The sequence below is a fragment of the Myotis nattereri genome (genome assembly GCF_964212035.1).
Source record: "Myotis nattereri genome assembly, chromosome: 8".
Classification (NCBI taxonomy): domain Eukaryota; kingdom Metazoa; phylum Chordata; class Mammalia; order Chiroptera; family Vespertilionidae; genus Myotis; species Myotis nattereri.
Window position 1 is genome coordinate 36,456,181 of NC_138083.1, and position 27,638 is coordinate 36,483,818.

General features: G+C 44.3%; 2 protein-coding genes across 5 annotated transcripts in view; one reads left to right on the forward strand and one right to left on the reverse strand.

Moving 5' to 3' along the window:
• Positions 1-22,886, forward strand: part of ACSS2 (acyl-CoA synthetase short chain family member 2) — a 67,408-nt gene extending 44,522 nt beyond the window's left edge. The window contains exons 3-19 of one of the 2 annotated variants that reach the window (XM_081097027.1): positions 6,888-6,979; positions 7,186-7,289; positions 7,541-7,613; positions 8,520-8,595; positions 8,754-8,868; positions 9,379-9,417; positions 14,385-14,522; positions 15,662-15,832; positions 16,126-16,259; positions 16,471-16,603; positions 16,685-16,741; positions 16,929-17,009; positions 18,157-18,265; positions 20,971-21,039; positions 21,384-21,560; positions 22,130-22,204; positions 22,349-22,886. In XM_081097027.1, coding sequence (XP_080953153.1) covers positions 6,888-6,979; positions 7,186-7,289; positions 7,541-7,613; positions 8,520-8,595; positions 8,754-8,868; positions 9,379-9,417; positions 14,385-14,522; positions 15,662-15,832; positions 16,126-16,259; positions 16,471-16,603; positions 16,685-16,741; positions 16,929-17,009; positions 18,157-18,265; positions 20,971-21,039; positions 21,384-21,560; positions 22,130-22,204; positions 22,349-22,476 — 1,771 coding nt within the window. In that variant the 3' untranslated portion in view covers positions 22,477-22,886. The remainder of the gene's footprint in view (positions 1-6,887; positions 6,980-7,185; positions 7,290-7,540; positions 7,614-8,519; positions 8,596-8,753; positions 8,869-9,378; positions 9,418-14,384; positions 14,523-15,661; positions 15,833-16,125; positions 16,260-16,470; positions 16,604-16,684; positions 16,742-16,928; positions 17,010-18,156; positions 18,266-20,970; positions 21,040-21,383; positions 21,561-22,129; positions 22,205-22,348) is intronic. The other variant, XM_081097026.1, reaches the window with a different exon arrangement.
• Positions 22,887-23,004: 118 nt separating this feature from the next.
• GSS (glutathione synthetase) overlaps positions 23,005-27,638 on the reverse strand; it is a 32,125-nt gene continuing 27,491 nt past the window's right edge. For 2 of the 3 annotated variants that reach the window (XM_081097025.1, XM_081097023.1), the window contains exons 11-14: positions 27,163-27,357; positions 26,620-26,701; positions 25,137-25,326; positions 23,638-24,168 (exon numbers count right to left, since the gene is read on the reverse strand). In XM_081097025.1, coding sequence (XP_080953151.1) covers positions 24,045-24,168; positions 25,137-25,326; positions 26,620-26,701; positions 27,163-27,357 — 591 coding nt within the window. In that variant the 3' untranslated portion in view covers positions 23,638-24,044. Of the gene's footprint in view, positions 24,169-25,136; positions 25,327-26,619; positions 26,702-27,162; positions 27,358-27,638 lie in introns of all 3 variants that reach the window. The other variant, XM_081097024.1, reaches the window with a different exon arrangement.

A 27,638-nucleotide genomic window follows, 5' to 3' on the forward strand; every position in this document is an offset into this window, starting at 1 on the left:
ATCATTGGACTGCTCTGACAGTTAGAAAGGCTTTCCTTATATTGAACTCTCCTATTTGACTTAGCTCTTCCATTTATAGTTATGTAACACTAGTTTGCTTCTTTCGCGTATTAATCCTTCAGGTTCATTCAGCAAATATTTATTGAACTTCTACTGTATATACTAGAGCAGGGGTGGGCAAACTTTTTGACTCGAGGGCCACAATGGGTTCTTAAACTGGACAGGAGGGCCGGAACAAAAGCCTGGATGGAGTGTTTGTGTGAACTAATATAAATTCAAAGTAAACATCATTACATAAAAGGGTACGGTCTTTTTTTTCAATAGTTTTATTCATTTCAAACGGGCCGGATCCGGCCCGCAGGCCGTAGTTTGCCCACGGCTGTACTAGAGCATACAAGGTTCTTTGCAATGCAGTAGGCCAGTGGTCGGCAAACTGTGGCTCGCAAGCCACATGCGGCTCTTTGGCCCCTTGAGAGTGTGGCTCTTCCACAAAATACCGACTTCTGTGCATGGGCCACGAAGTTTCAATCGCACTGTACGTGTGCGCCCACATGTGGTATTTTGTGGAAGAGCCACACTCAAGGGGCCAAAGAGCCGCGTGTAGCTCACGAGCCGCAGTTTGCCAACCACTGCACTAGGCATTCAGCGGTAAACAAGACCAACTTGGTCTCTGCCTTTAGAAAGCTTACTGTAAAGTAGGGGAGACAGACAATTAGAAAAAAAAGGAAAGTAAATAAAAATTTATAGCTTGAGAAAAATTCTATAAAAAAAAAAAAAGAAATAGAGTGTCCTCGATGGCGTTTCTCAGTGGTTAAAGCATCAGCCCATGCACTGCAGGGTTAGAGTTTGGTTTTAGGTCAATCGCACAGACCTGGGTTTCAGGTTTGCTTCCTAGCGGGGGTTTGGGTGTATGTGAGAGGTAACCAGTCCATGTGTCTCTCTCACATTGATGTTTCTCTCCCCATCCCCCGCTCCCTCCCTTCCACTCTCTCTCAAAAGCAATGGAAAAAATATCCACAGGTGAGACTTAACCAAAGTAAAAATAAACAGAGGTTTGTGATGAAGAATAACAGGAAGGGCAGATGCCCTTAGGGTGGTTGGGGAAAGCTTCATTAGGAAGGCCAATGGGTAGAAAAAGGAGACATATGTACTTCTATTTGTAATACTTTAAACAATAAAATAAAATTTAAAAAAAACTAAAAACAGAAACAAACAAAAAAAGGGAGGTGACATTTAAACTGAGATCTGAAACATGAGATAGAGCAAACCATTCAAAGAGTTGGGGAAAGCTAGTAAAAGAACATGACGTGTTCTATCAATAGGAAGACTAATATGTTTGGAGCCTATTAAGCAGAATAGAACAATGACAGGAGATGAATTGGAGAGGGTACAAGACATAGTAAAAGTTGGGATTTTTTGACATGTAATGGAAGCCATAAAGGGTTTTAAGCAGGAGGTGATGTAGTTTGTTTTATTTTTTTATATAAATCATTCTGGTTGATATATGGATTGGAAAGGGGGTAAGAGTGAAGTGGGAGACCAGTTTGGAGTATTGTGATTATCTAGGCAAAAGATGAGGATGACTTAAAATAGGGTGAGATATTTGAGACTTGTTATGTTTCTCAATATCCTCTCTTCTTCATGCTAAACAGCTCAGTCCAGTGTTTCTTTCATAACAAGTTTGACTCCTCTTCTCATCTGGGAGTTTCTCCTCTGAAAGGTGTATCTTACCAGGTTAGATACTGCCCTCGGAAGCTTCTGTGAAGAACTGTTTTCTCTGCATATTTTTTCCTTGACTCTTTCCTCCTATCCTGTACTTTACTTTTCTGTTAGTCTAGGGAACTAAAATTTCTAATCCAATGACTATCCCTCTCATATAGAGAGGGGGAGCCCTAATCTTCCTGTCATTAATAAATTATCATTTTCCAATTATTTGACCGTGAACCTTAAGTACTTATTGTGCGAACTGCACTTGGAGGAGACAGAGTATAAGAAGACATGATGATCCCTACCCCGGGAGAGCCCAGTGTATAATGGGAAAGATAAAGCCTCAATAAATGTAATGCAAGGTAGAAATGATAGGTCACAAGGAAAGTGAGATAAAGGGCCTTGGGAAGAAGAAAGAACTGTATCAGCTTTGGGGTGGGTGCAGAAAAAGAGAAAATAGGGAAGGCTTCATGAAATATGTTAATTTGGAATTTGTTAATCTGGGGCTTGTGAGAGGTGGGACAAGGAATACTTTTTATATGAAGTGTTCAAGGATGACCTCACTGAGAAGTCAACATTTGAGCAATAACTCAAATATAGGGAATAAATCATGTGGCTATCTGGGGGAAGAATGCTCCAAATAGAGGGCAAAAGTTCTGAGGTTAAGTGTGCTTGGTGTTTTTGCCAAACAGGAGGCCATGTGGCTGGAGCAGATTGACAGGGAGAGGAAGAGAGAATAGGAGTGTATATGAGGACAGAGAAGTAATGAGGGTCTAGATCAGCGGTCGCCAACTGGTGGTCCGCGGACCACTGGTGGTCTGAGAGGTCCAAAAGGTTGGCAACCACTAGTTTAGTTCATATAGGAACTAGTTTGCAATTGTTAGGAGTTTTACTTTTACTCAAAATGGTATGGGAAGATATCTGAGCATTTTGAGTAGAGGAGTGACATGATCTGACTTACCTAATGGTGAGTTTGGTCTAGGATGGTAGAAATATTTATGAAGAGAAGTAGTCTATCCTAATTCTAAATATATTTTGAATTAATATGGATTACAATAAATTTGGAGAGTGTAAGGGTAAGTTAGGTAGAGAAAGCTCCTTGGAGGATGAAGATGAGATGACTGTATATCTTGGATTATCCCATATCTTATAGCCTCCAGGTAAAGGGGAAGTTAGTTTGGTCTACAGCAAGGGTTCCCAACTGGTAGCCCATCAGCTAAATCTTATTAATAGTTTTGTTTGATCACAGTGTTTGAAACTTTTAAAATTTAGTTGTCAACACTTAAAAATTTAGAAATAGATTCCAGGCCTCTTAAAAACTGAAAAAAAAAGGCAAATTTGAGCTTTTATTCCTGAAGTGCAAAAGTTAATAGGAGCTAAGTTTATGTATTTAGATGTTTCCTTTTCCCAGAGCATGTACTAGTATTCTCCAGTTTTCCAGTCCCTGCCCCTTCCTTCCCCCCTCCTCTCAAAAAATGTAGACGGGGTCATTGCACATGCACTGCTGTTTTCCTATAGAAGAGTTAAGAGGAGCCCTGGCAGGTGTGGCTCAGTTCGTTGGGCATCAATCCATTCCCAGTCAGGGCATATGCTCCGGTTGCAGACTCAGTCCCCAGTAGGGGGAGTGCAGGAGGCAGCCAATGTTTCTCTCTTCTCCCTTCCTCTCTAAAAATCAATAAATTATTCTTTTAAAAAAAATGAATGAAAGAAAGAATGAAAAGGAAAGTTAACTATTTCTTGTTGCTATCAAAATTTTTCTTTTATATGGTCCACTTCACTCATTTATGTTACCTGCCTGGATCCTGTTGATTTTTGAGTTTGCAACCCCCAATGTAGAGGAAAGAGGACTGGACCCTGAGTCCTGGTACCTATTCTGCCTCAGTCTACCATGTGACCTTAAGCACAAAAAGTGGCCTCTTGGATCTCTTTCGAGCTAGGAGACTAAATTGGATATTCTTTGAAAAATTCTAACATCCTTGAGGGCTTGAGGTATTGCAGTATGCTAGTACTCTGTACCCTCCCCCTCCCAAACAGCCAGGGGGCCCAGCCCGGTATGTATGTCAGAGAAAGAAGACACTGGAAGGAATAAGGTGCCTATATTAATAATGTATAACTTGAGCCCAGAGCCAGGGAGAAGAATGTACACTGTGTGTGTGTGTGTGTGTGTGTGTAATTAGAAATGGGCTCAAATAAGCTATTCTTGTATAGGTTTGTGCTTATCTATTCCTGTGTACTTTCTATGTACCAGGCTCTATTTTAGGTGCTAGGGGTTAGCAATGAACAAGACAGACAAGGTCTCTGTTGTAATGGAGTTTATATTCTAGTGAAAGACACAGATAATATTCAAGTAAATAAAATACATGAGATAATTTCAAATAATGGGAACTTTCATGAAAAAAATATAACAACGATTTGATAGAGAGTTTCTGGAGGGGCAAGCTGTGCACATCGGTGGGTGTATAAATGTGGTACGTGTATTTGCAGAAGGACCCATGTTTGGCTCCTGGATCCATATATTTATGCTTATTTGTGTCTATGTATGTAAATAGGCAGATTTTATGCCTATAATATTTTGTATGTTATATGTAATATGCATTTCAGTGTACACAGGTGAGCTGGTATATTGGTATACATGTGGAAACATATGTGCATGGGTATGTGGTATGTTCTGCATTTAGCCTTAACTGGAGATGTTCTGAAGTTCCTATGGCACGTCAGTGGGCCAGTTAAGGAAATGGCTTTTTTGCCTTTGGCATTCAGGGCCATTTGCCAGCTTCTTCTCTCCTTGTTTCTTCCTACATTAGAAAGCTCTCTCTGCCTGGCTCCTCTCAGCCCTAGGGGGGCTAAGCCAAGGAAAGGATAGTAACTTACTCAGTAAGCCAGGAAGTGGAAAGAGGCTGATAATCTTCTGTGTAACCTCTAAAGGCCTGGCTTCTTGCTAGCCCCTGTCCTTTTCACTGTGAGGGGAAAGAGTCTGGACTTGAAATCAGAAGACCTGAGGATCTATTCTTGGCTCTGCCATTTATGATTGTGTGACCTTGGCCAAGCTATTACCTCTCTCTGGATTTCAGTTACCATCTTCATAAGTACTCTGGGTAGTGTAGTATTTAGGGAGAGCTATGCGGTGCTGGTGCCTGAAGGAGGAGGGAAGGTATTCTGAGCAGGGACAATGGTATGATCAAAAGTGTGGAGGTGGGCCTTTGTGTGTGTTTAAGGGAAGCCAAGAGAAATCCACTTAGAATAAAATTCAAACTTCTTACCATTGCCTACAAGGCCCTACATGATCTGGTGCTGTCTACTTCTCATTTTTACCCTCCTTGTTCCCTATACTTAAGCTAAACTGGCTTCCTTTCTGTTCTTTGAAATGGCCAAGCTCTTTACCACCTCAGTGCCTTTCCAAATTTCAATGTCTGTCTGCCTGGGGCACTCTTCCCAAGAATTCACATAGTTGCCTACTTCTCATTACTTAGGTCTTAGCTCAAATATCACCTCCCCAGGGAGAGGCCTTTCTTGACCATCTAAATTTAGAGTATCATCCTCTAATGTTTATCAATATTTAAAATGCACATATCCTTTGACCCAACAATTTTTACTTCTAGTAATTCACCCTAGAGATATATTTGCAAGTGAATAAAATAACACATGAATAAAGATATTAATTGAAGCATTTATTTGTTAAATAAATTATGGTACATATAAACAGTAGAATATTATGCAGATGACAAAGAAAATTAAACAGCACAATAAGTCTTGATGGAGAATGATATCAATGTATATTAAGTTTTTTAAAAAGTAAGATTATTGAGCTCTATACTTAAGATTTATTGGCTTTATAGTATACTCATAAAAATAAGACACAGAATAATGTGTACTGTATGCTATCATTGTATAGAAAACAGTGACTATATATAAACATAAATACATGTATTTATGCTTGTCTGATAGGCCTGTCCTGTGGTTATAGCAGCTCTTTCCCACGTCTACCCACACTGTGCTTAGTTGGGACCTATAGTGTGCTTACTTTTCTTTTGAACAGCATTAAAATTCAGTTTTTTAAACTTTTAAAATTTCCATCTTCAGTGATATCCCAAGGACTATCTTGATCACTCCACATTAATTCAGTTTCCCTATCTATACCTTCCATCCTACAAGGAGTGGCCTTGTCTGCATATTGACTATTTCTGGAAACTTATGCAACATAGGGTAACAGTTGTTGCTAGTAGGCAGGGTGATTGGGGGTGGCGGGGAGGGAATTTCTCGTCACATATCTTTTTATGCAGTAACATTTGTATTTATTACTTACTCAAAAAATAAAATTGAAAAAGAAAAACCACTGAGGGGGAATATTCTTGTAGCTAAATATTCACATATAATCATGAAAGTTCCTTAAAATGTCTTTTAAAAAAGTATTTCTCCTCAAGTAATGGTTATCATAATCTGAAATTATCTTGGTTGTATTTGTTACTTGTGTATTTCTTCCACTATCGTTGGAATATAAGCTCCATGTTGTCAGGGATCTTGCTTCTCTTGTTCATCAGTGCCTTATTTCTATACATGTATATAATACATAGTATTTATTGAATAAGCAAATGAACAAATGAAGGACTATCAAAGAAAACCAGGTGAAGTCTAGGGAAGACTGGGAAGCGAGGCTGAGGAGGGCAGAAATCAGCTGATGGAGACTGGTGATTCTCAAACTTTAAATTTATATCACAATCACCTAGTGATTCTTTATAACAGCTTGTAATAAAGTAGTAGATTTTTGAATCCTGTGATTCTGATTCATTAGGTTTTAGTAGGGGCTCAGGAATCTACATTTTAACACGTTTCCCTAGGTGACTTGGGTGCAAGTGATCTGGAGACCCCACTTTACATCTGTGATATAATTTCTCCTTAATACATCCCTAGGATAGAATATAAAGGACCATCATCTCATTTTATCAACCTAAATGAGGCTGAGAGATTAACAATACATTTTTCCAATGACAGAGCTTGTGTATAAAGTATACTTTGAAAGGGCAAAGTATCTGAACAGTCAGTTTAAGGTAAAATTGTGGATGGCTCACCCTCACAGGACATTCACAGGCCTTGGTGTTACTGAGTGGATTTCACGTTCCTATTTTTTTGTTTGCAGAAGAGATTATACTCCCTAATGACTGGTTCTTTCTGATTTATCTCAGGGAGGGCAATGAGCCAGAGGAGACTACCCAAATCACATATCATGAACTTCTGGTCCAAGTGTGCCAGTTCAGCAATGTTCTCCGAAAACAGGGTGAGTGGGAAGGTGGGGGGAAGGGACTGGAGGGTCTGGCCTTGGGGTATCTGAGGACTTGGGGGAAGTAGATAAGGATGGGAGGAATCAGGTAATGGGAATAGAAGAGGTGATCTGGGGTGGTGGTGGTAGTGGTAGCTGGATGAGAGGGAGCGAGTAGCAGCAAGAAAGATCCATGGTTCATGGTCTGTGTCCTTTTCCTGCAGGCATCCGGAAGGGTGACCGAGTGGCCATCTACATGCCCATGATACCAAAGCTTGTGGTAGCAATGCTGGCATGTGCTCGCCTTGGGGCTCTCCACTCCATTGTGGTAGGAATTTGTGCTGGAAAGGGGGGCTGGTTGGGGATGGGGCTCTGGAGATGTAGGGTGGGCCTGGATGATGGAGGATTTTAAGAACCAGACTAAGGAGTTTAAAATGTTTTTGTTATAGTTTCCATATCAGTTATCCAGTTTCTTCTAGGATCCTGACTTAGAGACTCTAAAGGTTTTATGCATGACTCCTTTCCTTGTTCACTTATCCCTGGGTCCCCCTTTCCCTCAGTCTTTCTTCCCTTCCCTAGTTTGCAGGCTTTTCTGCAGAGTCTCTATGTGAGCGGATCCTGGATGCCAATTGCAGCCTCCTCATCACTGCAGGTGACTAATTTTCACCCCTTCTCCAGAAGCCCTGTACCCCAAGTCTTTGTTACAATCAGCTGGTTGAGCTTTGGACTGCTCAATGTAGAGCAAGCATGTCAAACTCAAAGGCTAACACGGGCCAAATAAACAAGGTTTAAGTTTATGTGGGCCACAAAAAAAATAAAAGCTTCAATTTTCATAGAAACTCAGGTTTATTTCAATAGAGACATGCTGAATTCAGAGGGCTGAAATAAATGAGTAATCGTTAACATAAAATAATAGAACATTTTAATAAAAATTAATGTTTTTTCTTGAACATTAACTACCAGACATTGAATAACTGCACAAATTAATAAGCATAATGCAAATAAACCTATTTTTCTTGTTCTCCCAAAGCAAAATATTTCCTGTTGCGCACACCAAACAAGTCAGTCAAAGACTAATGATGTGGTAATTGGTTGCTAAAATATTCGCTGCTAGTATTAGTAGAGAGAAATGGTGCGCCTGCGTGTAAGGCACATAAGGGAAATGAATACAATATGATTATAGTAATCAGTCATTAGTGAACATTGTAGTTCGTTATTAATAATTATGTATAACAGGATATTGTAAAAATTGTTATGAAATTTTTATTAAAATGTTTCTTACATACCATTATATTGGCTGGGCCACAAAAATATTCGTTGTGGGCCGCATGCGGCCCAAGGGCAGCAAGTTTGACATGCTTGATGTAGAGGGTAGGGACTGCCTACTCTTTAGCTCCTGGTTCTACCTCAGCCAACCCTCTATCAGCTCAAATCAGCGGGAAGAACCAGAGTTAAGAGGCAACTCAGGAAGGACTCTGTGAACATTGTGCTCACTATGGATAAGGGGTGAGGAGTATGGTGCCTTCCTAAGGCCTGGAATGTCTGTTGCTCCCCAAAGATGCCTTCTACAGGGGGGAAAAACTTGTGAAACTGAAGGAACTGGCTGATGAGGCTCTGGAGAAGTGTCGGGAGAAGTAAGTGTGTTTGGCCAGTTGGCTATCACTTTGGTCAATTTGGATTTCCCCAGTGCCATGTTTCCTTTGTCTCTCCTACCCTGATGGACCTGGGTGGGCCCTACCCAATTCTCTTTTGAGCCTACCATCCTACCACTTCAGCCTTTTCTTTTCTCCAGGGGTTTCCCCGTGAGATGCTGCATTGTGGTCAAGCACCTGAGGAGGTCAGAGCTGGGAACAGGTGACTCTCTCAGTCAGTCCCCCCCAATTAAGAGGCCATGTCCGGATGTGCAGGTGAGTCTGGCACTGCTATGCCCTCTCATGGGCTCCAATTGGCTCCCTTTTCCTGCCCATGAAGTTCTTGATGTCCTTCTTTACTTCCTCATTATAATGCTTGCATCTGAGAGCCATCCTAGAAATGTATCCTTGGCAGGACTAGCTGGGAGCTGAGGACTTTGAACTTGAAAATAGTTAGGGAGCCCTTTGCAACTTGGGACCTTAGCATGAGATATTGTGAGGGAGACTTCCATGCAGGTTGGCATGAGGGACACTCAGGGCTTGGACTTGGGTTAGAAATGGGCTGACTTGGGTGACTAAATATAATCATCTTGATTACTGGTCTGTGGCTTGGTTTGGGTTCCTGTGGGGTCCCACTATGGAAGGATCAAGATCTGGCTCTCAAGATATGGCTCTTATTAGAAAAGAAGGCAGTCAGAGGTTTTGGGCGCCCTTCCCTCTTACCCTTCCCTCTCACTTCACTATACTTGGACCCTGCTCACCATGCTTTCCGTGGGCTCTTAACAGGGTAAACTGAAAGAAAAACCCAAGTGCATCCTGCCCCAGGTATCCACCTCTGCACTGCCTTGGGCACTGCTTTCCTGCGTGCTTGTCTGTGTGTCCATTGCTTTTTGCCTGTTTGCCCCATTGAGATGTCTGCCAGACCTAACCCTTTTCTCCCTATCCCTGTGTCCTTTGACGTTTAAGTCACTTGGAAGTGTTGTAAAATCAAGTGCCTGTTGCTACCTCTCTGAACTGACATAGAGCATGGATCTCAGGAAAGTTAGCAACAGACAACTCATTTTTCTCCTGCAGCTCAGGACTTTTGTGGGAGAGAGGATCAAGTAACCTGTCAGAAAGTTTATACTGTGCACTTAGTTGGGGCAGAGCCAGAAAGACAGGAGGAGGAGCAGGTAGAGGAGGTATAGATCTTAACCTTGGGAATTCACCATCAAGCTGGGGAGTTTGATATGTATTACAAATGAAAGCCTAAGTTTTTTATAGGACAGCAGAGAAGATTCCTAAATATGTTTATATACTACTTTGGGATTTACAAATTGCACATATACTCTGATGTAATTAAGTACTTAATTGAACAAAAGTTACATTGTAGGTAGTTCTAGGAAGGGAAATTCCTAAGTGGGGAGTCAAATCAGATTAGTATAGAGGAGAGAGTGGGTTTGAAGTCCAGAGACCAATTTTTAGCTGTATAACTTTGAATAAGTTGCCTCTGCTCTCTGGGCTTCAGTTCCCTCATCAGGAATGGAAAGATGATAGTACATGCTTAAAAGGAAACCACTTTCCTTAATAAAACAAAGGAGAAAACCCACAATTCTTCCGAGTTTTACCATCCTCATAGGGTATCTTACTCTTAAATCTGCTATGATTATAACTTCTTAGGCTAATGGTAAAAATAATCCCCCTTTTCTCTATTCTCATTAGCATGGTAGAGACCCATCTGATTCCCAGGGGACACTGTGTTCTTTTTTTATTTTTTAAATATATTTTTATTGATTTCAGAGAGGAAGGGAGAGGGAGAGAAGATAGAAACATCAATGATGAGTGAGAATCATTGATCAGCTGCCCCCTGCACGCCCCCTACTGGGGATCAAGCCTGCAATCTGGGCATGTGCCCTTTACGGGAATCAAACCCAGGACCCTTTAGTCCGCAGACCGACGCTCTATCCACTGAGCCAAACCAGCCAGGATGACACTGTGTTCTTTTAAAACTCAGGCAGGGGCCTTGCCAGTGTGGCTCAGAGGTTGAACGTCTACCTATGAACCAGGAGATCATGGTTTGCTTTCTGGTCAGAACACATGCCTGGGCCCCCAGTAGGGATCATGCAGGAAGCAGCCAATCAATGATTCTCTCTCATTATTAATGTTTCTGTCTCCCTCTCCCTTCCTCTCTGAAATAAATTAAAACAAACAAACAAAAACCCCACCAAAAACAAACAAACAAACAAAAACTTCAGGCAGGGACCTACTAGTAAGACTTTTTCTCTTGAAGGAGGTAACAAATTTGGTGATTATACTATAGGCTCTGGAGACAGACTCCTTGGGTTCAAATCCTGGTTCTATCACCTGCTGTTATGGGAGCTTGGGCAAGTTGCATAAGCTCTCTTGCCTCAGTTTTCCCATCTGTAAAGGTGTTCAGGACATAGTAACTACTCCATAAATGTTAGCTTTTATTAATAGCTTTGAACATAGATACACTGGCATTTCTAAGAGGGAAACCAGAAAAGAAAGAAACTCTTATAATTCTTTTTTTTTTTAATATATTTTATTGATTTTTTACAGAGAGGAAGGGAGAGGGATAGAGAGAAACATCGATGAGAGAGAAACATCGACCAGCTGCCTCCTGCACACCCCCTACTGGGGATGTGCCCGCAACCAAGGTACATGCCCTTGACCGGAATTGAACCTGGGACCTTTCAGTCCTCAGGCCGACGCTCTATCCACTGAGCCAAACCGGTTTGGCTCTTATAATTCTTTAATACCAGAGACCTTCATGCCACAGACTCCTGGATTTTTGTTTCTTGGAGGTAAAGACAACCAGTTACCAAAAAACCAAAGACCGTAAAAATGAGCTTACTGAGAACTGCAGTCAAAGCTGCAGAATTCTTGGCAGAGCTCCAACCCCCTTCAAGGGAGGGCCTGCACAATTTGTATGTTCCCTTCTCAACTATGTCACCTTCAAACTTCCTCTTGTTTCTCTCACACCTGGCAGCTTCCCTCCCTGAAACTATCCTAGTCCAAGGACAAAGGCCAACTAACTCCTCAATTTGTATTGCAGAAAATTCAAACTTTTTCCTGGTTCAAAGCTCTGGGCCCTTATAGGCACACACACCTAAAACACAACCAATGTCTGCAACACTAATTGAACTCACCCTACATCCTGGTGCAGATTATCAGCTCCACACCTGAAGCATGCCTTCCTCACCTTCTTACTCACATATTCACAAAGGAAGCAGTTTTATAAGATTATAAGTCCTCTTATTGCCACAGTGTAACTTACCCTTACATCGATGTGAGAGAAACACATTCTGCAGCTTACATGTACCTAGTGCCTTTTTTTTCTGACAATTCACACCAGTATTGTAGACCAGCACCATTTGCCCAAAGCACTGACACACTTATGCTTAAATACATTAATGACCTCATCTAAAGTAGATTGTTTGCAAGAAAAAAAGTGTTCATGTGACAAGGTATGTGTAGATCCATATGGCTATTCCTCTAAAAAATAAGAGTGTGTTGCCCTAGCCAGTTTGGCTCAGTGGATAGAGCGTTGGCCTGCGGGCCAAAGGTTCCTGGGATCAATCTGGTCAAGGACATGTACCTTGGTTACAGGCTCCTCCTTGGCCTGGGCCCTGGTCAGAGCTTGTGCAAGAGGCAACCAATCGATGTGTTTCTCTCACATCGATGTTTCTCTCTATCTTTCTCTCTCTCTTCTACTCTCCCTAAAAATCAATGGAAAAATATCCTCAGGTGAGGATTAACAAAAATAAAAAATAGGGTGTGTTTTTGAGCTCAATGGTAGCTTTTCTCTCCTCTTTTTCTTCTTAAAATTTTAATGGTGCCTCATTTGGCCTGAGCTTGTCATTCTTATGATGCTTATGTGCCAGAAACTTCAATTTCTGTAAATTAAGGGGCAGATAGTAAGGGGAGTGGTTGGAGATTCCTTTTATAATTCATCAAAGTATGTCTAACACTTGGGGGGTTTTAAACAAAACTAGAGGCCTGATGCACAAAATTCATGCAAGGCTCAGCCCTCACAGCACCTCGCAGCCCTAGCTTCGTCCGGAAGGTCGTCCGGATGGTTGTTCTGCTGTTCGGTCTAATTAGCATATTAGCTTTTTATTATATAGGATATGCACATACCAGATTATCATATAGACATACAACAGGAGCAAGGTGTTTCTATTACAGTATCATGTCTACCTGCCAGCCAGGGCCATTGAACATAGAGGCTAATGAATATGAAAGGGCTTTGTGACAACTAAAGCAAACCCGAAACAGTTCCTATCATCATACCCTTAAATTCATCTTCCAGAGGAGGTCAGTGGAACTGAACTAAGTTCTATCTTTCATGATATTTATTAGTCTTCCCCACCCCCCAGGATAAACCAAGACTTGATGTTTACTAGGTAATACCTTTCTCTTTTGATGTTCCCCAAATCCTGAGAGACCACTGGGGCAAGAATGACTATCTTCATTTTATTTTTGTTTTTGTTAATTCTCACCCAAGGATATTTTCCATTGATTTTTAGAGAGAGTGGAAGGGAGGGGGAGAGACAGAGAAAAAGAAATATCAATGTGAGAGAAGCATATCAACTGGTCACTTCCTGCATGCACCCCCAGGACCGGGGATCGAGCCTGCAACCGAGGTTCGTGCCCTTGATTGGAATTGAACCCAGGACATTCAGTCTGCACTCTATTTACTGAGCCAAAGTGGCTAGGGCAACTGTCTTCATTTTAAAAAGGAGTGACAAGGTAAAGTTACTTGTGTAAGGTCATATATAGCTAGAAGTGGCAGAACTGGAATTGAAATCCAGTGCAATTTTTGGGCAAATTCAGGGAATCCAACTTCACTCAGCAAAGAACAGACTCAGAAAACTAGTTGTTCAAATAAATGATATAACCAGAAAAATAAAGCAGTTTCAAGCAGAGATTAGAAAAAGTTAAGGATGACAGATCCAGAAATAGTTATCAAAGGCACTCCAGTATAGGAGGACATCCCTTCACTAGAAGTCCACCTTGGTCCTTCTCCACCAACTTAAAGCAAGGCTTCTTGATGAATGGAACCTCAAGCAAATGTCTTTATGGAAAACTTATTGGTAGCAGTGATATAAAGGGGCAGAGCAAGGGTAGGAACCTCCAAGTGGAGAGTGAAGTCTGGACATGCAGGAAAGGGCACTTGGACCAAGATCTATTGACTTCTTTCACTACTAACTAACAGAACCAGATGCCTGCCTTGCCTGTAGGCTCTGGCTAATTTTGCATTTCTGAATTGTGTTTGCATCCCTATCCTATATATTATATATCCTATATAATTGGTGTTTGCATCCCTGCCAATGAGCTACTATTCCCATAAGTACATATGTGTGTGTGCAGGTCTGTGTGTGCATATTCATCCAACAAAAATTTATTGAGTGCCTTTTGAGAACCAGGCATTTTGCTAGGTGTTGGGGACATGGGGGGGAAAAATACATGCCACTGCCTTCATAGAGGTCACTAGTGTAATCAAGCAAACAACTAAATAAAATAACTGGAAATATGTGCTGTGTGGGAAAGAAATATGGTGCTGTGATAAAGAATACTGGCAGGGGAGATGATGATGGGGTGGAAATCTACCAGATACTGTTCAGGAAAAGCCTGTCTCTCTGCTCCATTCCACCCTCCCAGGGCCCTTCCTCCTTCCCAGCACCCCACCTGCCAGTCCCACTCTGGTCTTTCCAGGTGTCATTTATCTCCTGTCCCCATTTGGCACTGTTCAAAGTTCTTTCCTGTCCTTTCCTGTCTTCCTTCTGTAGATATCCTGGAATGAGGGGGTTGACTTGTGGTGGCATGAACTCATACACGAGGCAGAGGATGAGTGTGAGCCTGAGTGGTGTGATGCCGAGGACCCGCTCTTCATCCTGTACACCAGTGGCTCCACAGGCAAACCCAAGGCAAGTGTGCGTGTGTGTGCGTGTGCATGTGTATAGCATGTAATGACATAAATTTTACTCTACGACCCTGAGTTTCAGAAATGTCACATTACCTTTTTTTAAAATATATTTTTATTGATTTCAGAGAGGAAGGGAGAGGGAGAGAGAGGGATAGAAACAGCGATGAGAGAGAATCATTGATTGGCTGCCTCCTGCATGCCCCACACTGGGGATCAAGCTCACAACCTGGGCATGTGCCCTGACTGGGAGTCGAACCGTGACCTCCTGGTTCATAAGTCAATGCTCAACCACTGAGCCACGCTGGCCGGGCTCATATTACCTTTTCTAAATCAAATTTAGACAATTGTGAGGCCTAGGATGAGATAATTCAAGTGGGGGCTTTCATAATGCCAAAAAGAGGAGAAAAGGATCAGTCCATGTGATTTATATTGATGTTTCTTGCCCATGCCTACATGGTTTGGTTGAAGGAGAGCTGCCTTGTCTACTCAAGGTCACAGGTAGGCACAGGGATCTCTCTTGGGCTCCTAGACTACAGCTCTTAGAGTTCAGTTTCTTCAACATGCCACACTTTAACATCTAGTTCCTCCCAGAGCACAATAAGAGCCAAAAAATACTTAAGAAAACCCTGTTCCATTGACTTGAAAGATACGTTACTCTGCCTTCCACCTACCCCATCCCTAAATTCTTTGGAATATCCCTTAATGGGCCTTTAGAAACACAATTTTGGCCTCTCTTTCCTAGGGATGGGATATTGATGGAGTAAGAGAATAAGATTGTCTCTTCCCCCCACCACACACACACTTTCATTTTGTCAACGGGTAAATTGAGTGTGTGTGCACAAATGCACAACAGAGACACTATTGTGTACTCAGAGTGTTCATATGTCAGAGTGATGTGGGTAGCTCAGAAATACCATTTTAGGGTGTGGGTGTGAATGATGGACTGAATGTATATGTGTGTGAAGTGTGATATGGGAACATGGAGAAAAGGAGATAGAAGAGATGGATGCTGTGAAAGAGGTGCTGGCAGAGCCAAAATCTTTGAGGAGGATATTCCTCTAGCTCTGCCCAGCCAGCCTATATTTGGTGGTCAGTGGGGGTGAACCCAAGCCCCATCCTGAGGCCCTATTCTCCCCGCAGGGTGTGGTACACACAGTTGGAGGCTACATGCTCTATGTGGCCACAACCTTCAAGTACGTGTTTGACTTCCATGCAGAGGATGTGTTCTGGTGCACAGCAGACATTGGCTGGATCACTGGCCATTCCTATGTCACCTATGGACCAATGGCTAACGGTGCCACCAGTGTTTTGGTGAGAGGGGAGCTGGGACCCATGGCTACCTGGCCTACTTAGGGGTGGACGAGATGATCCTGGGTGACTGCCTCCAATGGCTACTTGGTCTAGAGGAAGTAGGACTTAAACAGTTCTTACTCAGTTCTGAGGGGATTATGAATCCTAAGTGGGAAGTTCTCTTGGCTTATCTGGTAAAGGAGTGAAGGCACGGGTTTGTCAGAAAGGGCAAAATACTGAGTCTGAGGGTATGGTAGCGGGGTGGAGGGGACTATTGGGAAGGACCAGGAATGACCAGTCTTCACTGGGGTTAGTTTGAGGGGATCCCCACATACCCGGACGTGAGCCGCATGTGGAGTATTGTGGACAAGTACAAGGTGACCAAGTTCTACACAGCACCTACAGCTATCCGCCTGCTCATGAAGTTTGGAGATAAGCCTGTCACCAAGTGAGACCCCTCCCCAGCTGCTGCCCCATGGGTGTCCCTCAGAGTTGGGTACTGGCCTTTGTGCACAGTCTTTTCCATGCCACTGTTCCAGCTCTCTGATCTGGAATGGGGGTGTGTGTGGGGGGGTGCGCAGGTGGCAGGAGAACATGGGTATGTCTTCTGATTCCCAATGGTACTTAGAGCCTAACTCTCTCCCCACTCCCTGCCCAAGGCATAGCCGGGCATCCTTACAGGTATTAGGCACAGTAGGAGAACCCATCAACCCTGAGGCCTGGTTGTGGTACCACCAGGTAGTAGGTGCCCAACGCTGCCCTATTGTGGACACCTTCTGGCAGACAGAGACAGTGAGTAAAGGGTCCAGAAGGTTGGGGCTCAGGGATAATATGGGAAGACTTACTCAAACCCCTGATCTCTGACTTCTACAGGGTGGCCATATGCTGACCCCCCTCCCTGGTGCAACACCCATGAAGCCTGGTTCTGCTGTGAGTGAGGCTCCTTTGGCTGGTCCTGGCTAAACAGGGGTAGAATCTTGGGGCATTTGGCCTAGGCAGAGGGTGGAGGACTGGACTGAGATGTGTGATGAATTTGGGGCTCTGCCTCTCCTTGGGAGAGGTAGAGTTGAGTCAGAGTTGCCTCATTTCTCTCCTTGGGTCTCTTGTTTGCTTCCAGACCTTTCCATTTTTTGGTGTAGCTCCTGCAATCCTGAATGAGTCTGGGGAAGAGTTGGAAGGTGAAGCGGAAGGCTATCTGGTGAGGCCCTGGCCCTTTGTGGTCTCTGAGGAGGAGTTAGGGGATAGGGTCCACCAAGGGGTACCTTACTTTGCTTCAAAGTTTATAACCTAATCTCTTCGGGTAGCTGCTGTGATTAAAATTCCAAACTGGAAGGTTTATCCTTTGTAGAGACCCTGCAGGGAATCGTTCTGGATATTTTGCCTGCCTCTCTGACTTTTGGCCCATGAGACTTCTAAGGGCTCTGTTCAAAGATCCCTAATGGTGCCTTTTTGGGTCTGGAAGACTTAGTACCAACTTTTCCTTTAATAAACAATTCTAATGTGAAAGGAGGCTTCATAACATAGTGGGAAATCATATAGGCTCCAGAATCAACCTGCCTGAGTTCAAATCCTGGCTCTGCCTCTTTTATGACCTCAGAAGAGGTCACAGAAGTTAAGTTGCCTAACCCCCTGAACCTAAATTTTCTCATTTGTAAAACAGGATTCTAGTAGTACCATTGTCTTCTATAGTTGCTGGATTGATTAAATTAGATAACCCATGTGAAGAGTTTAGCACAGAACCTAACAGTCAGTGCTAGATAAATTTTAGCTGTTGTGATTTGTATTAGTACTTATATTGTCAGCCCTGACTCTCCATCCCACTTCACTTTTATTAAGAACAAGGTAGTAACAAGGGCAGCACTTGAACCTAGGTCTTCTGCCTCTTAGCCATCATCTCATCCATCTGCTGCCACAGGATGTTATTGATTGGGGCATATGTGGGTCCCACATTTTTATACGACTGTTTTCATTTGCATCAAACTGGACCTGCTTTCCTGAGGGATTACCCAAAAGGACACTCAAATTTATTAAGTGCTTATTATAAATGGAACATTGTGCTAAGTATCTTCTACCTGCTATCAATTTAATCTTCAGATTATTTTCTCTGATTTACAGATGAGGATCCTGAAGCTCAGATAGGGAAAGTTACTTACCCAAGGTCACACAGCTAGTAAGTGGAATAGTTGGGATTCCAAGCCTGGATTGTCTATCCCTAAAGCCTGTACTTTGTCTTACATCTCAGGAATGGCATTCAGGCCATTTCTCCTTAGATTTGGCAAAACTTTGATTGTCTTTCAGTGAGACAGTGTAACAGATCTGATCACTGTGCCTTCCTCACTCCCAAGGTGTTCAAGCAACCCTGGCCAGGGATCATGCGCACCGTCTATGGGAATCATGAACGCTTTGAGACCACCTACTTTAAGAAGTTCCCTGGGTACTACGTGACAGGAGATGGTGAGCCTTGGCTTTCCCCTACCTACACTTCCTATCAAGACATATACTTTTCCCTTTCATTTTTAGGAAGAATTGGCTAAGGGTGAAGAAACAGAGTGAGAGAGAAATGTGTCCAATGTGTCAGTGTCTAATACTGAGGCAGAGCTACAGAGCCTGTAAGAGCTGGGATGAGTACTGCAGGATGGGTCTCAGCGTGGTGCCATCTGAGATTTTTTTTAAAATATATTTTTATTGATTTTTTTACAGAGAGGAAGGGAGAGGGATAGAAAGTTAGAAACATCGATGAGAGAGAAACATCAATCAGCTGCCTCCTGCACATCCCCTACTGGGGATGTGCCCACACCAAGGTACATGCCCTTGACCGGAATCGAACCTGGGACTCTTCAGTCCGCAGGCCGACACTCTATCCACTGAGCCAAACCGGTTAGGGCGCCATCTGAGATTTGATGTATGAGGAAAGGTTCTTGTTGTCATTACTCCTGTGTTGAAAGAGATGGGGCATGTGACAGTATTATAGTGTCATGTGTGTCCCCATATCTGGAGGCTGTGTTTGCCCATGAGTCCATCCACCATTTCATTCATCCACAAATATTTATTAAGCATTTACTATGTCCAGGTACTGATCTAAGCACAGGGGATATTACCATGAATAAGATAGGCAAGTTCTCTGCTCTCATGGGGCTTACTTTCTATTAAAGGGATACAGACAGTAAACTTAGCAAACAAGTAAACTAGCTTTTTTTTTCCCATTGATTTTTATTTTATTTATTGTTTTATTGCTTAAAGTATTACAAAGAGTATTACATATGTCTCCTTTTTTCCCTGCCCTTGACAATTCCCTGGCCTCCCCTACCCCCCCAGTGTCTTATGTCCATTGGTTATGCTTATATGCATGCATACAAGTCCTTTGGTTGATCTCTTACCCTCCCCTCCTGCCCCCCAACCCTCCCCGGCCTTCCCGCTGTAGTTTGATAGTCTGTTCGAGGCTGCTCTGCCTCTGTATCTATTTTTGTTCCTAAGTTTATAATGGTCTTTATTATCCATAAATGAGTGGGATCATGTGGTATTTTTCCTTCATTGACTGGCTTATTTCACTTAGCATAATGCTCTCCAGTTCCATCCATGCTGTTGCAAATGGTAAGAATTCCTTCTTTTTTACAGCAGCATAGTATTCCATTGTGTAGATGTACCACAGTTTTCTAATCCATTCATTTACTGATGGGCACTTAGGCTGTTTCCAGATCTTAGCTATGGTGAATTGTGCTGCTATGAACATAGGGTTGCATATATCCTTTCTGATTGGTGTTTCTGGTTTCTTGGGATATATTCCTAGAAGTGGGATCACGGGGTCAAATGGGAGTTCCATTTTTAGTTTCTTGAGGAAACTCCATACTGTCTTCCATAGTGTAAGCTAGCTTATTTTAGTGGTAAGTGCTATGAAGGAAAAGTGCTCTAAACAGAATAATGGGATAGAGTGTCTGCTGGCATAGTCATATATGGGATGGTGAGAGGCTTCTCTGAACTGACATTTGATCACAGACCTGAAAGGTAAGGAGGAGCCAGGCATGGGAAATCTGGAGTTAGTGTAAGTGTTCTGTGCAGACACATGCTTGAAATATCTGAGGAACAGACTGAAGCATGTGTGGCCAGAGTGTAGTGAGCAAAGAGAACGTTATATGTAGTTGGAGTGGTAGATAATATAGGGCCTTGTGGACCATGGTGAGGAGTTTGATTTTATCCAATGTACAGTGGGAGACTTTTAGAGGTTTTGAGCAGAGAAGTGATGAGGACTGATTTACTGTTTAGAAAATATTTGTCTAATTTATGGAGAATAAACTTTGGGTGGGTGTACTAGTTATCTATTCTTGTGGAGCAAATTACCCCAAACTTGGCAGTTTAAAAGAACAAATAGCCCTGGCCAGTGTATTTCAGTGGTTAGAGTGTTGGCCCACACACCAAAGGGTCTTGGGTTTGATTCCCGGTCAAGGGCACGTTCCTGGATTGAAGGTTCCATCCCTGGCCCAGTCTGGGCACATATGGGAGGCAACCAATCGATGTGTCTCTTTCACATCGATGTTTTTGCCCCACCCCACTTTTCTGAAGAATTGGTGGAGAGAATATCCTCAGGTGAGGATTAAAAACAAATAAACAAACAAAACCCAAACAAATATTATATTATCTTATAAAATTTCAGAGGATCAGCAACACAGTGGCTTAGCTGGTGGTTCTTGTTCAGTCTCGTGGGTTACAGTCAAGTTGTTCTGAATGTCTGGAGGACTCACTTCCAAGCCCACTCATGTGGCTGTTGGTGTGAACCCTCAGTTCCTTGCCACTGGGCCTCTCTATAAGCCACTCATGACATGGCAGCTGGCTTCCCCCAGAGCAAATAAACTGAGAGAACACAACCAAGATAGAAGCCACAGTGTCTTCTATAATCTAATCACAGAAATGACATCCCATCACTTCTGCCAAATTATATTGACTACACAGACTAACCCTAGGACAATCAGAAAGGACTACACAGGGGTATGAATGCCAGGAGGTGGAGATCAGTGTGACCACTTTGGAGCCTGGCTACCACAGTAGGCAAGAGTAGAAGCAGAGACTTGCTAGGAAGCTAGTGCAGTGGGTGTGGTGGTTTGGTAATGTGGATCATACATCCTACTGTGGGTATTGATTATGTTGTGGATCTCTTTTGTTCCCAGGTTGCCGGCGAGACCAGGATGGCTATTACTGGATCACTGGCAGGATTGATGACATGCTGAATGTATCTGGTGAGGGCCAGGGACCATTCTCTTTTCTCATTAGCCCTGATCTCTCAGCAAGTCCCAGTTAAAAGCCTTTTGAGAACCAGGATGTCCTTTGGCCAAACCATGTTTGGAGTGAAGCATTCAGTTCTGGGCCCAAGTTTTGGAGGAAGAGTGAAAACACTGGAATGTGCCTAGAGGAGGGGAACTGGAATGGTGGGGCAACTGAAACATGCCATGTGAGGAATGAATGAAGGGCTTTTCCCATTTGACTAGACCAGGTCTGTCCTGTTGGCAGATGGGGCAGGGGTAGGGGTAGGGGTACGGGTAGAGGCCGGGATCTCTCATGGCATTTCCTTTCCCTTGACAAGGACACCTGCTGAGCACGGCAGAGGTGGAGTCAGCACTTGTGGAACATAAGGCTATCGCAGAGGCAGCCGTGGTCAGCCACCCTCATCCTGTGAAGGGCGAATGCCTCTACTGCTTTGTCACCCTGTGTGATGGCTATACCTTCAGCTCCACTCTCACCGAGGAGCTCAAGAAGCAGAGTGAGGAGCCTACCTGGGCAGACACTGTGGGGTTTGTCCTGATGTCCCAGTTATCTCAGCAGGTTGTTGAAGGCTGGAGTAAGCTGCTCCCCAAACCACAAACAGGTCTCAGAGGGCTGATTGCCCTCTTTCCATTCAGTCTCCACTAGTCTCTCCACTAGGATAATGGCCGGCATTTATAGAATTCTTTCTCTGTACCATCACTGTGCTAAGTGCTTTAAATGCATATAATCGTCCCCAAAATTGATCCAATTGTTACCCTCATTATAAAGATGAAGAAATTGAGGGTCAGAGAAGTTGAATCACTTGCCCAGGGCTACACTGCTAGAAAAGTGGGATTTCAAATCTAGCAAGCTGATTCTAATCTAGAGCCTGACTGTGGATTAAGATAAATGAGATAGTAAAGAGATAATGTGCCCTCGCTGGTTTGGCTCAGTGGATAGAGTGTCAGCCGGAGGACTAAAGGGTCGCAGGTTCGATTCCAGTCAAGGAACAAAGCTATCTTTACTTTGGTTTTGGGGAGCCTGGCTAATGATACTGAAGAAATGCCTAATGATTTGTTGTTACAGTTAGAGAAAAGATTGGCCCCATTGCCACACCGGATTACATCCAGAATGCACCTGGCTTGCCTAAAACCCGCTCAGGTATGTTCAGAGGCTGGAGGGACTTGGATTGGGATTGAGATTGACTGAGGCCCACTAGTGGTGGAATGTGTGGATGGAAGCCTTTGGCAGGGTTGGAATGGGTCATTGTAGTCACCAGGTAACCAGAAGCCTGTGGTCCCCCAGGGAAAATCATGAGGCGGGTGCTTCGGAAGATCGCTCAGAATGACCATGACCTGGGAGACATATCTACTGTGGCTGACCCATCTGTCATTAGCCAGCTCTTCAGCCACCGCTGCTTGACTGTCCAGTGAACAAGACTGCTCTTTATCCCGGACTCCCCCCTGCTTGCCTTTCCAAAGTTTTGCCCACCTTCCCTGCCCCTATCCAGGAGTGCTAAGGGCCAGGGCTGACCCACACGGAGGACCAGCTTTACCCCTGGGTGGAGGCAACTTTCTGTGACTATCAGGAAGATAGGACAGGACCCAGGTCAGTATCAGGCTGCAGTGCTTTCAAAGAGCTCTTGGAGCCCAGAACAGGGTGAAGGTCATGTCCCTAACCCAAAATGAGTGTTCGGAAAGCAAGTGAGGGCCGACTGAAGAAGCAGGTAGGCAGCTCTGTAATCCTGTCAACTCTCAGGAAGCACCAGTACTTATCTTGGGCATGCACTTACCCTTAGAAACACCTGTGTATGAGACCTGGAATAATTATTACTTTTAAAACCGCTTTGCTTCTTCTGTTCTGGGTCTTTTGTGCCAGATGGCAGTGCTTGCCTGCCCATTTGCTCCAGGGGCTGTGCAAGCAGGCTGTTTCCAGATGGTTTTCAGATCATTTGCTTCTTTGCAAGAGTAAATGTGTTTTATTCCTAGGGCCAGAGGAACTTGTCTTCCTTGCCCTCTGTTCCCACCCTCATCTGAACACAGTTGTGCCCATGACAGACACTCTCAAATGAAACTCTTTTCTTGCCTTGGTTCTGCTCAAGCCCTGTGGTTGTTGGAATAAAGTCTGTGACCTCAAGAAGGTGGTGACTTGTTTTCTTAGGTATCTTATAGGCTGGATACTTGCTAGCTGCTCTGATCTGCATGAGGATATTAAGGGGAGTGGCTTTTCCCAGGAATACTCCAATATTCTCCTTCTAAAACTTTTGGTTTGGGCAAACTAGGTAGGTCTACACTCATAGGCCCTTTGACAAATTACTGAGCTAAGCAGGAAAACAAATGAAGCCAGTTCATAACTGTGATGTTCCATCATTGTTGCCCTTCCTCCAGCTCCTGCTAGAGCCCCTCTCTTCTCCCTATGACCCCTTGGGAGCACTAGTGAGTGGCTAAGGATTGGAACTTCAGGGCCCTATTCATAGGGTCTTGAGCTAGGGTGACTCTGATTAGAGCCAAGTCACTTCCCCTGCTCTAATCCACCTTAAGTGGGCTGACCCAGATTAAAGCTCTTCGTTCCCCTAATTGCACAAACCAAGGAATCACAGAATCAGAAATGTAGTTTTATTTAAGGCAGAGGTAGGGAAAGGCTATGCCCTTCCATCCCCCTCCTCCTACCCCTAAATTCTATCCCAAGTCAGACACTGGGACCTGCTGAAAAGGCTGAGGGGCTGACAGGAAGGTGGCAGGGTATTGGACTCTTACCTCTGATCAGCTTCCTTTCAGTTGTACCCATACCCTGAGGATTTAGGGGCTTCTAGATCTCACCTAAGGGAAACAGCTTTCCTGGTCTTCAAATGGGACGAACCCAGAATTCACCCTTCTCTAGAAGAGACTAGCCCTCCAAAGGTAGGAGGAGAAAAGCACCTGTCAAGAGGACTAGGAGAGGGATGACAAGTATGAGGGATAAAGGTCTCTTGAGCGAAGTCTGGGCAGGCCTGGCTGTGCCCTCACACAGGGTATGGGTTGTCCAGAACTGCCACTCCTGCTACCACACCACCATCTGCATGTTCAGTGGCTTTGGTTCGAAGCAGATGTCCCACGTGCTTGTTCATCACAAGTGTCTTTCCCTGCCTATAGAAATGGGAGCAGGAGACACACAACTGTCACCTAGATTCACTCTTCAGACCCATGACCTTCCCTGGTTCCAGCTGAGCAGTACATGAGTCACTGACTATACCCAAGAAAGTGCTAGGATTTTAGAAACAGGTTTGCATCCTAGCTTGGAAAATACTAGCTCTGTGTCTTTGAGCAAGTTACTCAGCCTTTCTAAATATCAATTTCTTCAATTTTAAGTGGGGATAATACCTCTCACTTTGCAAGACAGTCATGAGGCTTAAAGCAGGAAAAGCACATAACATGATGCTAGGCTCACATTTCATGTTCTATAGTTATAAATCCCCTTCCCTACTTCCCTCTCAAGATGGCTATGGTGATGGGGAGGGTATGGGATGGTGGAGAGGGTTTGGGAGTGGCAGGCAGAGATGCTGTGAGTGGTGAGAGGGGATGATTATAGAGAGGGCAGGCTCTGGTGGGGAGCATGGCAGGATCTGGTATTCCTATCTTGCCCTGACCTTGGAGTATTTTCTAGGAAGCAGTAAGAGGGACCAGAAACTGTTCCTTATAAATACCCAAGTCTTCCTCTATTCTTGATTCTTTAGTGCTCAAATCCAAATCTAGGGGCCACTCAGATTTTCAAAGCCGCTGAGTATCCTCTAGCTGGCCCATTCCACCTTTCCCCAAACCCCAGAAGACTGGGAACTAGACCTAAACTCTCTTCTTCCTTGGGGTCTCCTTCTAGTCCAGGGTTGTTTTCTCATCCATACTGATACTACTTGAAATTTCCTTTATAGTTGCAAAACACTTCTCATCTGGGCTTCATTTGATAGCCCTGTTAGGTGGGCAGGTCTTGGTCCTTGGTTTTATTTGTTAGATAAGGAAATGTAGCTAAGGATAGGCAGAGCTGTGACCTGTCCAGTGCTTCCCTCCAGGTTTTCTTGGTCACCCCTCTGGCAAGGAAGAGCCCCGCCGGATTGGCTCACCTGACATAGACCCCGAAGATGCCCAGCTCTGAGATACATTGGACCACTCGGACAGGGCACCCAGGCCGTAGTAGGCAATTCCCAAAAGGCTCAGGCTCAATCTTCTCCATGAGGATGTAGGAGGCTCTCTCCTCGCTGTCTTTCAGCCGCTCCAGGGTCTGCACCATCTCCTTTCCGTATAGGTTGTTACCTGCAATTCCACTGGCCAGTCACCATGGACCCTGTGTCCACCTTTTCCACCCCGTTCCCCCACTTCTGGGGCCATCTGAGCAATCGGCAGCCTCAGTTCCTGACACCAGCTCACTGAAGCCAGGGCAGGCCTGGCTCCCAAGGAGGAAAGGTCACCTTAACAAAAGAGTCTTGATTCACACAAGTGAACACACCTTCCTCACACCATCCTGCCCTGGTTCTCCTCCTACCTGTCTATAGCTTTTACTTTTCAGCCTCTCTGACTGGCTCCTGCCTCCATTAAATGTTGGGATTTCCAAGGAATTAGTCCCCGATCCTCATTCTCTCCTCCATGTACACATTTTTTTTTTTTTTTTTTTTTAGGAAGATCTCTTCCAAGACTCCATCTATATTCTACAACTTGTTAACTTCCAAATCTTTAACTTAAGCTCCCTGCTCTAGACATCACATGAATATCCATTGGGTCCCGAAAACAAACTCAACATATCCAAACAGAATACATTACTTCTGCCTAAACCTGCCCATCTTGGACCTTCCTACTCCCAATCAGGCAAAAGGTATTCCTGAGTCATATTTAACTCCTTCCTCTCCATTACCTCACCCATTCAGACATGTCTCTTCAGTCTGCACCCCACACTGTCACAGTGCTAGCCCAAGCCTCTACATTGTTCTTCTGGACACCTATGCCAGCCTCCTCTCTGGTCTTAAAACTCTAACGACATCCCACTACCCTTAGGAAAAGTCCAATTTCCTGCATATAGTAAATGCCCTTTATAATTAGGTCCCAAACTACCTTTACCAGCTCAAAATCCTGCCTCCTACTTCCCATGCTGTACTCCAGCCTCACCGTAACTCATTAATCTCTCAACACTTTCATGGACCAGTGCTTTTGCTTAAGGTGGCTCTTTCTATATGGTATGCTCTTCCCCATTTTCCACCTGGAAAACTCCTCCCTGTCTCCTAAGACTAAGATCAAAAACCATTTCCTCTCGTTCTGTGAGGCAGAAATGATCCCTGTCTTCAAGAAGTTCACACTAGGCAGGAAGACATCTAAAGTCCTGATGTATCCCCATCCCACTTCCCCACAATCCACCCACAGACACCTCAGACTAAACTTGTCCAAACCCTCAAGTGCTGGTTAATTAGATTCCCCTGTGCTCCAAAGCACTTGTCACAGTCTCCTGGGACACTGTCCAAGGTGAGAGCCTGTGTTAATAGCAAGTGCTGGCCAGCACTGGTGACAGTCTCCTAGCCCCCTCCCCCTGAGCAGCCCAGCAAAGGGGGATCCACATACCTCCACCTTCTCTCTGGGGCTTTAACACAAACCGGTTAGGAGCAGCAAGGGCCTCAGCGATGGCCTGGTCCCCTTCTTCACCCTGGTAGGAGGTAAGAAAGCAGTCACTGGAAGTCTTTGGCCAAAGAGGCAGGAGTGAGGTCCTGCTGGTTGGGCAGAGCAGCATCAGAGGAAGAGCATCAGGGAGAACGGTAAGCCCCTTTAGACCGGATGCATGTGGCCCCTCAAAAAGACTCCTGCAGCAGCAAGTACAAGAGAATAAGTTTTCTCTGGCAACAATTCAGGAGTCTGCAGCAGAAGATCTGGAAAGTGGGTACAGATATTCCCTAACCCTTGCTGTCTGCCTCAGCTTTTCCTCCGGTTACCATCCCCATCTCCACCTTTGCTGAGAGAGTTTACAGTGGATTCTAGCTCCTCTTCCCAGGACAGAGCATCACTGACCCAAGTCCAGTCCAGTGCCAGCTCCAGCCTCCCCAACGCATTGGGCTCTGGGTCCCTACCACCTAAGAGGCCTGTGGTGGGAGAAATGGGCTGCCTACACACCAGATCCAGTGAGTACAGGCCAGCAAAGGTGGCACGGAGGCGGGCCACAGCCTCAGGCTGGTCAGGGAGCAACACCTCCAGCACGCCCACTCTGCTCAGTTCCTGCTGCACCTTCTTAGTTCCAGCCAGCTGGGTGGCAATATCTGGGCACTTGACAGAACATGACCTCTCCAGCAGCAGGCGTGCTTCCCAGTTCTGCAAAGAGAAAACGAGGAATTCTACTTTATTTCACATCAGCTGTCCATTAAGTGCCAGGTATCGTGCTTTCTATTCTCATTCATTATCCCCAGGGTCACTGCAACATCCTTGTGAGGCAGATGTGTCCCCTTCCAATCTGCAGAATTCTTGCCCTCAGGGAGCTCCCAGTCTAGCTCAATGATACATGACTATGATGAAAATGGAAAACATTAATGTGAGAGAGAGACATTGATCGGTTCAATTGGTTGCCTCTCGCACATGCCTGACGGGCCGGGGAT